General features: G+C 50.0%; 1 protein-coding gene across 4 annotated transcripts in view; it reads left to right on the top strand.

Annotated features, from left to right (window-relative positions):
* LOC119432634 (adhesion G protein-coupled receptor L1-like) overlaps positions 1–16,949 on the top strand; it is a 313,279-nt gene that overhangs the window by 237,394 nt on the left and 58,936 nt on the right. For 3 of the 4 annotated variants that reach the window (XM_049659268.1, XM_049659266.1, XM_049659269.1), the window contains exons 6-8: positions 7,337–7,443; positions 12,054–12,332; positions 13,200–13,373. In XM_049659268.1, the coding sequence (XP_049515225.1) occupies positions 7,337–7,443; positions 12,054–12,332; positions 13,200–13,373 (560 nt within the window). Of the gene's footprint in view, positions 1–2,031; positions 2,139–7,336; positions 7,444–12,053; positions 12,333–13,199; positions 13,374–16,949 lie in introns of all 4 variants that reach the window. The other variant, XM_049659267.1, reaches the window with a different exon arrangement.

Genomic DNA, 16,949 nt, shown 5'->3' with positions numbered 1-16,949 from the left:
AAGTGAAGTGCTCGTGGGGGCGGGATATGAGCTTTCCACGTGTTTCGCCTTTTAATGTTGCGCATGGAGAGATGGAAAGATAGAGAAGGTATGGATGCTAACCGGATCTAAGCAGCGTATGGGTTAACCCGGTCGGCTGCTCCATACGCTGGTGGAACGCAAAATGGCAGTAGAAAGATGCTGCCTTGTATTTTCCACTCGGCTGACGAGAGGGTGCGTGGCGGATGGCGACGCAGCCTCGCAGCGTATGATAGTAGCTCGAGCAGCCTCGACTGCACAATCATTGATAGCGCAATGAATGAAGGAACTCGAATGGCTGACCGGGAGCGTAAGATGGAGAGGATGTGTTTTCCCGCTTATCGCTAAGCCCCTTGGTAAAATTTCAATCGAGAGAAATTACGCCTCTGCAGAGTTGCTTTTGAGCAGGAAATACATCCTGCGCAAGTTTACTGTGTGTCGGACGTACGTCCTCCGGAAGGAATTGTGCCATTCCTTCTGACCGTGAGGGTTTTCTCTATAGTTACGCCGTGCGGTTTCCGTACGTCTATCGTCCACTGTTTTCTGCCGCTTATTGTATGGGAGCTTCGCGAAGTGCGCAATACACAATTTCCCCTGCCAATTTGTGCTCTCTCTGTTAAGTAATCACGATGTTGTATCTTACGAACATTCTGTCGTTACAGAATTAAGTCTTACTAGACTCACCCAAGTCCCATAAAACAAAGATGTTGACTTGCTGAAGCGATAGTGGCCATGGGAGAACTAGTTCGAAGGAACTCGCGCGCGAGGCGAATGATTTGCATCAAACTGCGATCTTCCCATTCGTCAGCTGTCCTGCTTGCGGCCTCGCGTCAAGGTCGTTTGTAGCGTCCAATAACGAGTTCCTCAGAGTGCCGCGCGTAATCACTTCAGAGAACTCCGGAACAAAACTGTCGGCTTACGTCACCGAAAAGACAGGTGTGCACACCCTTATGCAATGAAAGATTGATGGTTTGTTCATTAGATTTACCAGACGGTACCTAATGAGCAGGCGCGTTAATGAGAGACCAAAGTTACGAAGTATAATGACTTCCCCGAGTTAATTACTTTATGATCACAGCCAAGGTCCTTTCTCTGGTGAGAACAGAAACAAAACAGAAAGAACAACTAGCTGAGCGGGAGATCATGCATGCTCTGGGGAGCGCTGCAGTTCGGCATTCACCTACGACTGCCACACATTCAGAAAGTGAAAGGGCAGTGTGTTTTGAAATTATCTTAAACGAGGCCCAGCTTCAGTGCACATGGTTCTTGCAAGCGCCCTGTGGACAGTTTAGCATTTTTCATGTTGGAGGCGCCCGTTCTGGAACGAGCGTCTACCCATAACCAACACTGTCGCAAGCGCCGTTAGTTGGGAAAGTTGTGCAATACCGTTTTTGCTAGTATAATTGCTGTCATCCCATGTTATCTGCTGCACAATTACACTTCTTTTTTGAGCATTGTGGACTACTGTTTATGCATTTTCATATCTAGTGAGGCCGAGTAATAGTTGATACTGTCAGAGCAACGATGATCTAACAATCGTTTTGCTGAGTTTGCGGCGCAGACTTCATCTGTCATGTGGTACACATTGTAGCTAGAACTGCTGAATAATTTTTTTTCTTTTGGAAAGAAGTGCAAGTCCGTGGTACCATTCGTCTAATATCTTTTCACAGCAATTAATAAAACATTAACTGCATTTTTAATTTTCAGTTGATGCAATTTGCACTTTTCCAGTTTTCGAAACATTGCGAAATAAAATTGCACCTCAAACGTGTCTCTAAAAAAAAAATACTTACGCACACTTTTTCAGCCATCACTTCGACTTTCTTTTGGAATTACCATTGGAGTATGAGGTTTGTCCCCCATGTGAATGAGTGCTGCCAGAGAAAGTGTGCATCAAATAAGTCCCGTTTGAGCGATGGGTAAAATCCACGGGCATTGAAGCAGGAACGTCGTGTGTCGTGTGCGTCGGATCCCATCAGGGATCCAACTAAAGCTGTGCCTTTTGACCCGCAGATGTCACCTGAACAACAGCTGTCACGTTCTAGTGGACAGTCTGACCTTCGGTGACCCCTGTCCCGGCACCTATAAGTACTTAGAGGTGCAGTACCGCTGCCTAATAGGTTGGTTCCCTTAACACAATCGCTCGCCGTCAGATCATCGCCATCACCTCTTCACGGACGCCTGTCCGCCTTTTCGCCTCCTTTGGTCTCCGGGTTTCTGGGCGGATGAAGCGGCGCCTTCGAATACTAACCGCTGTTATCGTGCCACGCTGTGAGGATACTAACCGACGTCTCGGCGCGAACCGTCCTTGGGCCTGTACGTCTGCTGGTATACTTTCGGTATCCGAGTAGGGCACTTTCACAGACGCACACTGGCCAGGATGCCGCAGTCAAAGGCCGGAGATGAGAAGGAAGGATAGGCGAGAAAATAGCCACGTTTACAGTGGGGCACAAATGGTCAAGGAACGTGGCTTCTACAGCTAATGTTAATTTCTGCTCTGTTAAGGCATGTCGCTTCTAATGTGGTGTAGCTCGGAAATACTATTACAGATCGAAGATTTGAATTCGACACTATGTGTTCAGGCTTCGAGGGAATGCTGTTTTTTTTTTTTTTTTTCGCGAATCATGTCTCTCGTGAACCTTTGTGACCAACATTACCCTGCATTACGCACCTTGTCAATAAAGTTGTGGGAGACGATATCGACTCAGGCGAAACGGTTGTACATTTGAGCTGTATCTACGCGTTGCTACGCGTCGTCTCCAAGATGGCGTTGGCAGGAGAGCTGCATGCGTGTCATAGCGGGGAAAAAAATAAGAAAGGAAAAAGGTTGTGCCCTCTAGGTTAGAGCATCGGGCTGTTCTGCTGGGAGAACGAGATTTAATTTTACCATCGGTCACCTTACTCTTTTTGTTTATTTTCTGTGTGCGAGCTAATGGGCATGATAGCAGCACCCAACGGTCAGTGAAATCCGGGAGGGTTCGATAAGCAAGCTTCGTTTTAAAACAGCCAACACAAGGAAAAGGGGCAGAGCATGACGCCTCAGCACCACGTTGTTTATCGCAAAGGGCGTCAAAGCAGTAAGGGTGTTAGCGAAGTGGTGACAGAGAACCGTGGTGTCATGCGTGCAGTGGCAGTCAGCGTATCGCGGCATGCCCGAGTTCGTAGCCCCCTCATCAATATATAGGCTCTCGCGTGTTCGTCCTCGAGGGAACCGTCGAGGACCCACATAGTGGCGCGCAGTGCCGGCTATAGGCGGCCCGCCACATGCAGCCATCTGGAAACGCCGGCGAACTTCCACCCATGCTGACCCCCCGTTACCTCGTTAAGCGCTTCGGCGAGTGCGCGTTCATTAAACCCAGCGCCCGCCTTCTAATTCCTTTCGCCCGCACACGGCGCTTAAGCCCTTTGCGCAGCGCGTTACGCCTCGTTTTAATGCGGGTTCGGAAACGTTACAAACTACCACGCACCGTTGGACGACAGCGCTGGCTTAGTCCCCTTCCTCGGTGGTTCTACCCGGGGCAGCGCGCGATGAAAGCACGCGGGCAGCTCGGCGCCTGCTGGCGGTATTTTGCTAGAGAGACTATCAGCGACGCGAGTTCTTTGATTAGCATTTTTTCCTAGAGCAGAAACAGTACGTATAGTTGCTGCGATGGTGCTTTGTTCCCGGCGCTGTACCTGGGCATGCAGGCTTTGTACTCATCCACTGCTATCCGTGCAGGCGTCGGCAAGTTCCGAAGCGGGCCCAAGTCCGAATGCTATAGCGCCGAAACCGGCAACAGATGAGAATAAAACATGGCGCTGTTCTAGCATAAACAACGTGGTCTGCGTGACTGTGTATGCACTGTATACAGCGGAGCGCGGAGCCTTTTCCTGCGGGTACGCGGCTCTGTGGGATCAGCAGCGCTGGTTCCGATTTTCAGTAAGAGCAGCTCGGGCGCCGCGCACCACACCCGTTCTCGAGGCGCGCACGCAGGTAATTCGGCGATTCCCCAGGACATTTCCCGGGTGGTCTCATCCGACCAATCAGGAATCGCTTGGCGGCTGTACACGCTGTAGTATGTATAGTGGTAACAGGTGCCGTCGGCAAATCGAAGACCTCGATTTCCACTACAAGCTCGCACACGGAAATAACCTGCCATTGGGGTGAGCCACGGCCGAACACGCAGTAACGAGGCCTCAGAAATTTATCTTTGTATTACGTGAAATTATTTTAACTTGGCAAGAGAATTTAGCGCTTAAGGCTGCTTTGTTCTCTCTCAAATTTCGTATTGAGACTGCCTTATTTTTTGTTCGTTCTGTACAATAAAACACTTGACGTCGTTGTGATCGGGGTTCCCCGGGGATTTTATTTGCGACAGGATGCAGTACCGACCCCTGCGGGAATTTGTTTCTCCGGTGGTGAGGCCTGAGTGCATACGACCATCGTTATTCTTTGTTTTTTCCCCGACAACACTAGCAAGCAGAATACGCAGAAATATGGGATCTAAAAGGATATTGATCTAAAAGCATTAGGGATATTAAAGCAACGGAAACACAAAAGAAAACATAGGCTGAAAAAGGGTGGGCGCTTTCTGTCGCCTGTGTATTAGCGCGTGATTACATTATCCCTAATGGATCCGCACCATCGAGCCCGCGTTGCACTACAGATCGTGAAAACAAACCAACGGCAAACGGAGTATGTTTTCCTGGCATTACGATTGAAACACAGTTTACCCGTGGTCTATACCGTATAGGCTGCACGGACTGTCCTTGGTGGTCCAAGGATGTAAAGAGGAGCGTCGTGTTTTGTACTGAACCGGGCTGAACCGTTGTGCCACTGGCACGGTGCGTTGAATGGCAGCGTATTTGGCACAGACCATGTTGCAGGACGCGGCGCAGGCTAACGAAGGCGTTCGTGGCCAGCTGTACGGACGGCTAATTGTGAAAAGGGTCGAGGATCCAGCGCCCGCGGGAAAACGATTAGCGATCCGATGAGGCGTTAAAGGTGGCGCACGGATGGGCCTCCGGGCTTGGGCAGGGATGTGCGGGAGCGTAGGGACGCCATTTAGTCCGAAGTGAGGCTGACTGGTGCGTATAAGGAAGGTGTAGCTGTGTAGTGGCGCGCGTTCGCGAGCTGGGTCAGTGTGCCTGCATTGATAGGTGTGCGCGTCGACATTTCCGCGAACTGCCGAAGTCCGGATCCTCACTCGCATTCGTGTCCCAGTGCGCAACGTGCGGGAGGAGTATCGTATCCCGTGGAAGCACAGCAAGCTGGGCGAGTTCGTATGATTGCATCGCAAAGAACCAGCGCACGAACTCACGGATAAGACGCGAAGCCGGGAGAGCGCTCAAAAAAAAAAAAAAAAAAAAAAGAAGGCTGTGGCGCATCTCCGAGGAAGCCGAGCATGCTTCGGTGAGTGAGTGCCGCTAGCCAATTTGGCTACCCAGTGGCACCGACTGGCCTAATTTAGTGGAAACCGTCGAGGAGCGCGTCGTGTGCTTCCAAGTGCGTGGCCAGGTGGAGGAAGGGCCGGCATTTACCCGAGGCGAGCCCGAGTCTCGGAATCCTTCCGCGGTCGCACGGTGTCGGGGATGGCAGCGCCAGACGCGGCTCGGCCTTGTTCTCGCGGCGATGAAAGCGAAGGGATTTCGGGAACCCGGAAGGCTCTGTCGCTCCGACGGGCTCAGAGTACGGACTCCGAGGTTCCACAAGTGCAGCCCGGCTGAAGGGTTCGAGAGGGGGGGCAACAGAGCTGCGAAAACAGCGCTTTGAAGGGAAAGGGGGAGGGGGGGGGGGGTTTGCGGGGATCTTGCTCCCAAATCCGGGTTAGATTTGTGCGAGGCGTTTCCGTGCTTTGTCTACACAAGACCACTTGTGGTGGGATCTAGCTCAGTACTTGCGGGCTGACGGGGCTGATCTCTTCTTTCCTGACGCGTACCCCTCTCTATTTCGCCCTCGCACCTGGAAGACGACTCGTCTTTCCTGACCGCGCCCGGAAGAAGACGAGCTGCCTACAGCTAATCTGTCTGCATGGATCTCCACGTCTTGCCGCGCTCGTCAGCTCTATTTTAGCCTATGCCGCCAAAACAAGACGAATTTGTTGACTCGCGTCAGGGAGAAACTTAGTTGGACGTCCCCGTACGCATCTGGACATCAAAGTGACGTGATTGAGAAAATGGCAGAGCAGAAGCACCGTGCAAAGACAAATAAATAAACCCCCATTATAGCCTATATAGACTGGCCGCGAGATGCAACTGTCGTGTGTCTTGATTCAGCTCGCGACCGCCGTTTGCTTATAGGTCAGCTCGAACTCGATAGGGAATGAGTGATTGAGATTTTGCCCGACGCAGACGTGGCTCTAGCGGAAAGAGCACGCCAAACAACTACTGCATTTTGATGCATCAAGGATGGAGAACAGCTTCACAGGAGCGGGGAACAATAGACGTCATCTGTAATAGCCGTGTCGTTCAGCAATCCGCGCCGGCCAGTCTGATTGGAATGGCGCATGAGGATCATGACATCGTTTTTTATTCAGGGTTCGCAAAATGGCAGTCGCTATCGGGAAAGACGGTTGAAGCATGAGCAGGTGATCGGCTTTCTGCGTTTGAATTAAGGGACACAATTCCGAACGTACTCATGCAGAGTTGTACCCTAGCCACTCGCCGGTGTACGGTGACGGTCACTCGCACACCGGGGAGTGACTGAGGAATGCAGGGCTTGCAAATGTACTGTCCTCGTTTCTTTTTTTTTTTTTTTTGTATTTGTTCGCTTCCTATGATCTATTCGATGTAGTGTACAAAACTGACATATATGTTTTAGGTGCCGAGTTTTAAACGTTCTGCTTTAATTTCTTTTTACTGATCCGCGGCAATTTTTCTGAATTCCACGGGGCCCTAAATCGAAATTCTGCTTAAAACAATTGGTAGAATTCGACCTTCAAATGTCATTCAAATCATTCAAAAGGGCTGAGGGGTTGTCAAAAATGGCATTTCTGTGTTTCACACGTCCTTGGATGGGGTCATAGGAGTCGGCTCGTAGCTCAAGCTACCTCCTTTAGCTAAAGCGCGTTGGCGGGATACTTCATTAGAGCTCGTGGTTCCAGGTGCAGTGGGACTGGGCGTGAACGGAGAAAGAAAATGACAGACAAGCAGCGCCCACTTTCTAGTACCTCCTGTAGGTGGCGTGACGCTCAAGGTGTTTCTTTCTGCCCGCGAATGCGTGCACTGCGCTGCGAACGCGAAGCAGTGCTGTGTGTGTGTAAGTGTGTTTGCTCGAACGTTCTCCCCCCTTTTTCTCTCTCCTCTCTTCCCTGTCGTTCTTCCCGCTACGCCCCGGAAGCTGTGGTATGAGGAGGAAGTGCAGTCTTCCGGCTTCGACCGATGTCTTTGGTGACCCCTGCCCCGGTACCTTCAAGTACCTCGAAGCGCACTACCAGTGCATTGCAGGTACTGCGGGAGGCTCCTGGCGAGCACTGCTTATATCGACTCTGTTTGACGCCACGCCGTGGCGCTCTTGCTTCCCACCTCGACCGACTGCGGCGCCCTCGTTCCCTTTCTGCATCCTTCTCTCCCTTCCCTTGACGTCCACTGTTTCGCATCCTTAACTGAACCAGCCACTTTGATTGAAGCAAATTTAACCTTACGGGGTGGGCACAGGCAGCGTGCGTGAACATTGGGAACATGAATGGAGACAGAATTCGCGACAGAATTCGCGACAGAATTCCTGTCATACACGGCGTCACGTTCGCTGAGCGCAGAACAAGCCAAGGGCGCACGAACGCTAATGCAGACACCACGTGTCTGCTGAAGGCCGCTCTGAAACAGGTCATTAGGTCACTAAATCAGAAAGTTATTACTCCTGTCAAGACCATTTTTATTATGTAGACATGGGTGTCTGCCACCACCAACAACTGAGGATTTTATTGCAATCTGCTTGACGTAATGTATACTATACGTAAATGAAGCATTTTGGAACCGTGATGTGTTTTCGTTGTTCTTGTGTCCTCTGTCTGGGTTTCGCTGCAGCCCTGAGGAAAAAAGAAAACATTTTGCTTTCTTTCTTTCAGTATTTGCAGAATCCTTCATAGTGTCATTGTATAGCGACAGTGTTCAGACGGGAACGCAAGCAGGAGAAGTAAATTAAATCGGACTGTTCATGTTGCGAACTTGTGCTCCAGAAGGGAAAGGAACATTTAAGTGGCAGTGACTTGCCGAGAGTAATCGTCGGTCGTCGGATCTAATTAAACTGCTCGAGCCTGGCTTTGATCTGTCGTCGTAGAACACAGATCAGTCGGTGTCGCTCGCATAGTTATGAGGTTCGACAACGCTTCGTATTAGTCGTACACTCTTATTGTCAGACACGCCAGCCACGCTGCCGAGTCGGTGAGAGCGCTCACGAAATTTCCGATGTAGAAAGCGCGTCTTCTGATGCCACGGCAATAACTATATATCAGAATCATTCAGCATGTGTGGCAAGAGATTTGAGGAACTCTTGTACCTGGTTCAGTAAGGATGCGAATTTGGTTCAGGGACATGTGCCCCTTGTACCACTGTTTCTTATGCGATCTGAAGATTGCCTTGCGGTGTACCCCGCTTGTCTTTTGCACGTTGGCGAGTGCATCTTGTGCGATACTCACGTGGGTGTAGTGGCCGTTTCTGGGTACTATATGCTCGGGTAATTTTGGCTGTCACTGGCTTGGCGAGGGGACTTTCCTCCCGCTCAATCTTGTTCAGCAGACTGGCTGCTTCGGCAGTCTTTGTCAGTTTTAATCCAATGCACAGTGTTCTGCACCTTGATGCATGGGACTAAACTTACCTTACGAAACAATATTTTGTTCGCGAGGCGTGTGCCCGTGCCTTTTTTCCAATTCCCCCCCCCCCCCTTTTTTTTTTTCGTACGTATATTACGTGTCTGCACGATACTGTCGTGAATGTTTTCTTCCGAGTGCCTCCTTGGTAGAGACGTAGCTTTCGCGACATCCGTCGACGTCCTTCAGCGAAGCGGTCTCGTGCCTGTTTCAGAGCGGCCTTCTTCAGCATGCGGCTTTCGCTTAAACACGCTCGAACGATCAGCAACATAAATCGGTTGTTTCCGGGTACCGCCTAGAATTAATCAAAATTTCCTACCGGCATACTGATGTACTGACTGAAGACGCGCGCAAGAAGAATTTTTGACTAAGTCCAATTCATTAGGTCACTAAATCAGAAAGTTATTACTCCTGTCAAGACCATTTTTATTATGTAGACATGGGCGTGTTGCATGTACTGTGTATTTTCGGCGGAGTATTATGTTCCCGTATTATAGCTCATACGCGCGTTTATTTATTTATTTTTTTTTTCTTACGCCTACATCCCAGTGTGGTTGCCTGCATGGCGGGAGGTTCCTTAAGACGAATCTGCCTCAAACGCAAGCGCAAAAAGATGCAAACGCGGCCTAACATGAGATGCCATACGGGTCCGGGAGCGAGGATGCAGAGCTAGCGGTGCACTTCCTGAAGTTGACTAGGACATTTTGCCGTCCGCGTCGTGAGCATGGAAATAAAGGTCTGCTGATCCGCACTAGAAGGCAGTGGGTACCTGCAGCGAACGGGGCTTATACCAGGAATTTCGCATCATTAAAACTAGCTGCCTCAAATCGAAGGAACAACAAAGAGCGATATTCAGTTATCTACATGTGCTAATAACTTAAACTTCCTCAATAGCAGAACTAACAGCGTCATCGTTACCGCCCTGAATGTTTAGCTCCACCACCCCGTGACGTTGCAGATTTTCACAGCGCTTTCTTAGCTGTAGTTAAATGTTCAGAATATTACGTTATGAGTGAACCAAGGGGTTATGTTTAATTTAAGAGTTTTGTTATCTCTTTATTAGTCAAAACTGATCAAATACGAGATAATATATTTAATTATTCACGTCACACAATCAAGCTCTGACAAGTCCCCTTGTCGGACTCTAGCTTGCAAAGTACCTTGTTCACCCACTGTTGACTTGACATGACACAGCAGCTGAGCTTCCGGCGTGAAGTTTAACGAGCGGATTGTGGGCGTTCGGCCTCTCCTTTAATGAAACGTTTTTTCGAGCAAGTTAAGATGGAGTTCTGAAATAGTAATGAACAATTTCGAACTGATTTAGTGTCGCTCATTAGCGCCCGTTTAAAGTTTGCGGAGTCCTAAGGATCGAGCTGGACGGCTCTGTATACTATTTTGTTTCCTGTGCCAAAAACAGAAATAATAACTTAAAGCACACCGCAAATCTCAGTGTGCCAGTTTTACAAATGGCGTTAACCCGCGACGTGGTCTTCGGCAGCGTAGTTAGGGGCTGAAGTGCATGCCTAAATGTCTTTCAACCCGCCAGGATACGAAGAACGCCAGTATTCTCGTTTCCGCTCTGTTTCTATCCGTGAATGACGGAATGCGCATGCTTGATGTGGCACTTTACGCTTTCCGACTCTCGTGCATGGATACCTCTCCTCAGCATGACTCAGCACGACGTTTTCTGCACGTGTTCATCCTCATCATCACCCTTTATACCATGCAGTGTGTTCGCGTTTGTGCTGCGCGCTTGTGAATTGATATGTGCGCGTAATATCATGCGTGTGCCAGAGGGGAGTTCGAGCTTATGCGTAAGCATGTGCGCCGGATGGTGTTATCCTATTCCTAAATTACGTTAAGCTGAGAAAAATTGCAATGCACAGATAAGCGATAATTGTATTTATTAAGCTCAGTGTTTCTCGAGCCTAGCATGGACATTTTTCGTATTTACGTGCTTGTAAAATCAATAAATATCGATGCTATTTTTCATGCTATTGTAAATAGTATAAAATAATCTTAAAGCGACATCGAAACAACCTTGTTTGTTTGTTATGTGCTCAATCGACACGACGAACAAGCAAATAGTTAATTCTGTTTCGTTGTCCATTCAATGGTAATATACACTATAAGTGACATTTCTTGCGATCGTATTCAAACCAATTTCTGGGATCGCGTAGGATAGGTCATACAGCTAGAACAGGAGCTTGTAAGTAAGCATGTTCAAGAGCACATCCTCCTACTATACAAGGTGTTTTTCTTTTTTTTACTTTTTTTAGCTGCACCAGATATTTAAAAGTCACCTGTGGTAGATAGCACAATTCTAGCCCATGGCCTAAATTACTCGATGAGATAGCCTTTACTTCTATGGGAAATGAAAGTGCTTAATTCAATAATTAAGCTAATTACACGCAATAAATGTTTACTTAATTACTTTAAGCACATACTTAAATTTACGAATTGTAGCCAGTGAGTTTGGAAGGCGTAATCACTTAGAACGAATTCTCAGCAATACGCCTGTTTGGAGATACTAATTTTCAAAGTGTCCGACGGGATGCATTGGCGTTCCAGTTACTTTCGTGCTTCAATGCACAAAACCACGTTCTAGAGAGAGAGACAGAGGAAAGGGGAAAGGCAGGGAGGTTAGCCAGATGGGAAGATCCGGTTTAATTGCTACCCTACGCTGGGGACAGAGGGGAGGGGGAGGTAAAGTGACAGCAAAGTAGAGATAAAGAGAGTATTGCAAGAAGCACAGACACAATCACAATCGGTCACAGGTGGCACAGCACAGTAGCACTTCGTTCTAAGTCAATATGCCTTGCATAGCCTCTAGCTACAATTGGTATATTGAAATAACGGAATTCATTAAAAAGGTACTTAGCATAGTTACGTTAATTCATCAATTACGCATTTTGATTTCTAACTAATGAGTTCGAAGTAATGGCCGCCTCATCGAGTACTTTAGATCATGAGTTGAATCGTGCTATCTGCCACAGGAAATGTTTAAAAATTTGCTGCAGCTAAAAAAAAAAAATAGAAACACCCTGTATATGTATAGGAAACGCTTACGAAATAACATATTTACTTGCTTACGTTTGTAGCACGTTTACGCTATCTAGGCAGGCGTATTGTGCGTGATGAGCGTTGGATGTGTGTGTGCAATGCACCGGCCTGACCCCGTTCTTCCCATCGCCCCTGTTCTGCCGCCTTTCCCCTTCGCCGCCGCCGTGTTGCTGCGTGCCTCGCCAGAGTCCCCGACGACGCCGTCGAGCACGACGCCGTCTACGACGTCGACCACCACGACGACGTCGCGGCCGCTGATCATCATCCCGGCGACCCAGTTCCAGAGGCCGCCCCCGCTGCTGCCGACGCCGACGTCTCAGCCCCCGTCGACGTGGGAGCCGCCGGGGGATGCCGGTCGACACCGGGCCCCGTCCTCGACCGGAAGGCCGCCGCTGTCTTCGATCCCGGAGACGGCTAGCGAAGCGCACAGGGTGGCCAGGCCTTCTGCGAGGCCGGAGGTGCCTGGTACGTCTCTCGCTTATCTCGTCGTCCCACTTTGCGCCAGTTTTAACAATCACGTGGACGGGATTACAGCGCTGCCATGGACCAAGTAGCCTGGCAGTCAATCCCCGCTGTTTCAATAAGTTTGCCAGCGTGGTTATGGAGGCTTCGGCGGTTTAGATGGCTATGTAATTCGATTTATGTTCACGAGAGTTCCAAGCTCGGCTCGTTGGTTTGTGATCACCATGGCGAGCAGCGTAAACGACGGGAGAAGTGAGGCGAACAGGGCGCATCTATCGTGTGCGTATCACTTATCCCGTCTTCTGCACTGTTCGCACTGTTCACCTCGGTTCGTGCGAACTGAGGTGAGGCTGTTTGCGATGTCCACGATGGCTTACGCTAGTGATGCAGTGCATAAATCTTCTTAGTCTTCTGGCGTTGGGCATCTAACTAAAATGCGGACTTAATTCCTTGCCCTAGATAGCCACTTATCTGCCCAGTAATTGAAATGCATTACTTCCATCTTGCAAGAGCAGCATAGATGTCCAGCCTTAACTGGTGGTGCAAAGCTGATGGTTTTTCTGAATTTTTTCATCAAATAACATGCCAGTAATTTCTTTTTTTTTTCTTTGTGTGTGCGTTTTAACCGATGTCTTATCGCCGACCGAGTCTAAAGAATTATTTGCCCTTGCGACATGGCAAAGCGCCTGAGGTAATGATGCGTTCCAGTAATATTTGCTATGCTCTTCAAAGAACGAACAAAGTCTGTTGTATGGGCGTTATCTAAGCTGTCTAAAACAAATAGCTATCGCCTTTCCGCAATCAGCTCTTGCTGAATCGAACCGCGATTTGTAAATCCACGTGCTAATTGCCGCCGACCTCCTGTCGCAGGTGCCGACGAGTTGGCGACGACGACGAACAGCCCTTGGTCGACGACCACGGTGTTCACGTTGCATCGCGCGCCTCCGTCGCCCAGAACCCAGCCGACCGACGGCTACGACATCTGGGGCGGCAGCTGGGGTTCGACCACCGAGCGCAGCTTCGACTCGCCGCACCTGGGACGAGGTACGCCCACGCTGGACTAGGCGATGCGGGATGCCGGTCGCTATGCCTCTTTTCGGCATCGCGATGACCCTGTGGTGTACGGTCTTAACTTGTGCAGGGGCTGGTTGGTTGATGCTCGGTGAAGGCATTAGTAGCGCACATAAAACGAACATAAAGGATGCAAGATCAGGCAACACGGGCTCTGCATTCATAACTGAATGAAATTAATCTCCTAGAAGAGCAGACGAATGCGTCCCATAGAAAGCGCTGCGTACAGGTTCCGTAGGCCACGAGACAAGTCTGTATACAGACTTGTTTCCCTGAACCCAGCCGACACCCAGTATACTATAGGCCAAGTCTACCTATAGGCCGACCTATAGGTCTAGAGTCCTGTACGTCTATACATATCCGAGCGCGCCCCGCCATGCACTCGGTTGCGCGAGCCCTTTGCATCGGCGGGGAAAGCCGTACGACTAAGAAAACGGGCAAAAGGGCCAAATAAAGGTGTTAGTTTAAAAGAAAGCCACCTAACCGAACCGAACGAGTCGTGGCATAACCCAGTTCACAATGTACTAACAATGGGTGCCGAATGAGCGCAAGTATGACATGTGGCAAGGAGTAATGCCTTGTATGCACGTGACGCAAACGGCACAGGGGCTGTATGCATGGCTGATGCCGTCGTTGAGGGAAACAGGCTTCCACACGAGAACAAGCTTTATTTGATATCCACGATGGAATCCGTACCCACTATCGTGTTTCATCATCGATTATTCAAACTTTGGTATTCTACGTTCCGACCGAATACACCCGTGGCATGCCGGATACGGGAGGCCCACGTGGAGCATTCGTAGCTTCTTACCTAGGGGGAACATTACCCCGGGATTACCTTCGGCGTTCTCGACGGGCCAGTTGGGCGCCAAATTAACGGGCGAAGGGTGAAAATAGGAACGTTCTCCAACCTGCGACAGCTCTAGCCGGTTCTCCGTTGGTGGCGCCAACTGTCAGAGGACCCCGAGCTCTGATATATGGCCTTTCCGCGTGTGGTCTTCAACCAGCGAGGCGCGCAACCTGAAAAGTGCGACGGAGTCTCATCCTTGTTCGGGGGTTCCCACTCAGAAGCCGTACCTCGCGGTCACATCATCTTATTTTCTCTCGCGCTCTCTCTCAAACCCTTAAAAAAATTAAGAACTTTATAAAAAAGAACGAGCAAAGCGGCGCAGATAAATGTGTGACAAGCGTTAACGAGCTGTTGCCTCCATTTCGTGTGCTCCGGTTGTTGCGTAGAGATCTGCCTTCGTAATACTCAGCGTATTTCTCACTCATGATGGAAGAGCTTTTCTAAGGGTGGCTAGAAACGTGTCCTCTGGCCCGAAGCGCACTCCTTCGCACTTAAGCAGCGGCATTTTGCCGTTGTCTATTCTTTATATACCTTTTTTTTTCTTTGCTTCGAGCCGTTCTTAAGCACCGGCTGAAGCATCCGGCAATTGCCTTTCCTGATGTGTCGTCTTTCTTTTTCCTTGCCTACGCCCTCAGTTTGCACGTCTTCGTCTGCTCGTCGGTTGCCTTATTCTGGAGCTACGCATAGCGCGAAACCGCTCTCGGTTCTTTTTACGTCAGCAGCAAGTCTGTCATGCATCCGCACTTTCACGGGCAGAAATTAAAATTCGCACACGAATACTTCTGAGAATCGGCGGCATGAAGCACGTTTCACACAGAAAGAAATAACCTCAACTTGGATGGCAGTGCAAGACTAGGTTTTCACTGTTTTCTAAAGGCAACCTTCGCATTTCAAGGAAACATTGGACCTGTTGCACGACTATAACCAGGGACCAACGCCTTTCAGGAACGGTCGTTGTGCCATCCGAGCTAGCCAGGAAGATCTCACACCGCCAGCGCGAGCCAGAGTGAATCGACAAAGCGCCTAGCTCTGAAACATAAACACAATTATTTTATCTTTCTCTTTCTCAAACGCTCGGGAACACCGTCTCGAAAATTAAAGTTTATTTCATCATCATCATTTCTTAATATCTCGTTTCTTTTCACTACTGCAAAAGAGAAAAAAATAACATACACTGCGCATCAAAATAGAAAATTGGGTGAGTTGGTATAGCTTGACCATTTTGTACTGTACTGCAGAAAAATACGGAGCACGAAAGATCACTACACTTTAGCTGCAAATGTATAAATTAAATTGTAAGTGTAGCGATCGTGTGTGTGCACCCTCTTGTGTTCCGTCTTCTTTGCCCCACAGTTCAAAACGGTACATTGACGTTAATAGCGCTTTTTATAATTACTATTAGCTTTGCCCCTGTTCTCACAACTGCCAGAGCTCTGCCCATTACGCGACACTTCGTCTTGTACATAGCGCTTATGCGCGTTACGTCGCCGAGCACTTTGCCTTTCACCTAAAATGTTGAAAAATGTTCTTTATTCAAATGTTTACTGACGTTCGAGATCCCCGGACGAGCACACAGCGAAATGTCTCGCTGGTCCCTTTCGGAGGAGGCGTTTATCGGTAGCTCTTGCAGCTCTGTGGCATCGCCTCAAGGTTGTCAGCGACGTCTCAAACGCCCGGTGATGAAGAAGGAATGCGTGGACTTCTCGAGAACGCGCTCCTCCTCTCCGCCTTTTCATTTCGCGCGAGGGAGAGAGGCACCGGGAGCGAGACAATGTTCGGCAGAGGGTGGCGATAATTCAGGCGGCCGCGCAGCGGGCGAGATCATTTCCATATCTGACGCAGCTGGCCGCCGACTCGCCTGACTGCCCGGCCGCCTCTCTCTCTCTCATCGTCGTTTCCAACTGTGCACCCATACCGAGATGTGTGCACCGCTCGTGGGTCCCGCGCCAAACAGCCCGCAGCACCCGAGGTGCCCTTCCCGTTCGTCCGTCGCTCCCTCTCGCATCTAGGCACCTTCACCATTACCCTCCTTGCCAAAGAACGAAACAAACAAACAAACATACACGGGCCCTACGATTGGCCTTTGTAATACGGTGCAGTGTTGAGAATGCTATAGCGCACGTTATCAACTCGGCGGCCGCATTCCGACGCGACGTCGCGCGCATAGAGGCCCAAGTACAGCAACAGTAGGCGTCTGTGCGAGTTGGCAACGCGCGAATCGCTGCAGGTAGCGCACGAATATCAAGGATGAACACTCGCACCGTTTCTCGACTGGCCTTAGCTATCGAGATCGTTTCGCGTTGTTTTTGACCGGCGGTTGCGACTCGTTCCTCGTGCTTGCCGACAATGGCCGCCCGATAAGTTGTCGCCGGCTACGTGCAGCGCTGCAGGCACTGCGCTGGATCGTCTGGCCGCGCGAGAAACCATTGCTGCCACATTGCTCGCATCAACCTCGCCGTAGTGGCGAGCCACGGGCCGCCTCGGCTGCGAGGGAGGCGCGTAGCAGCTGCCGCTGTGCTCGCCAGTGGCACCCTCGCTCCCGGTGGCCCGCTCTTTTCCGGCGGTGCGGTAGCAGCAGGCGGCGAAGGTTCTCTCGCCCCATCCTCGTGGGGCTGCATACCGCGCACAACGTCGCGCAAGCGCGGCGCTTGCCCCGCTCCGCTCTAGGAGAGTCCCGCTCGCACCCATCTCCTAACTGC

Source organism: Dermacentor silvarum, chromosome 11 (assembly GCF_013339745.2).
Source record: "Dermacentor silvarum isolate Dsil-2018 chromosome 11, BIME_Dsil_1.4, whole genome shotgun sequence".
NCBI classification, from domain to species: domain Eukaryota; kingdom Metazoa; phylum Arthropoda; class Arachnida; order Ixodida; family Ixodidae; genus Dermacentor; species Dermacentor silvarum.
This window is presented reverse-complemented; position numbering and strand designations above follow the sequence as displayed.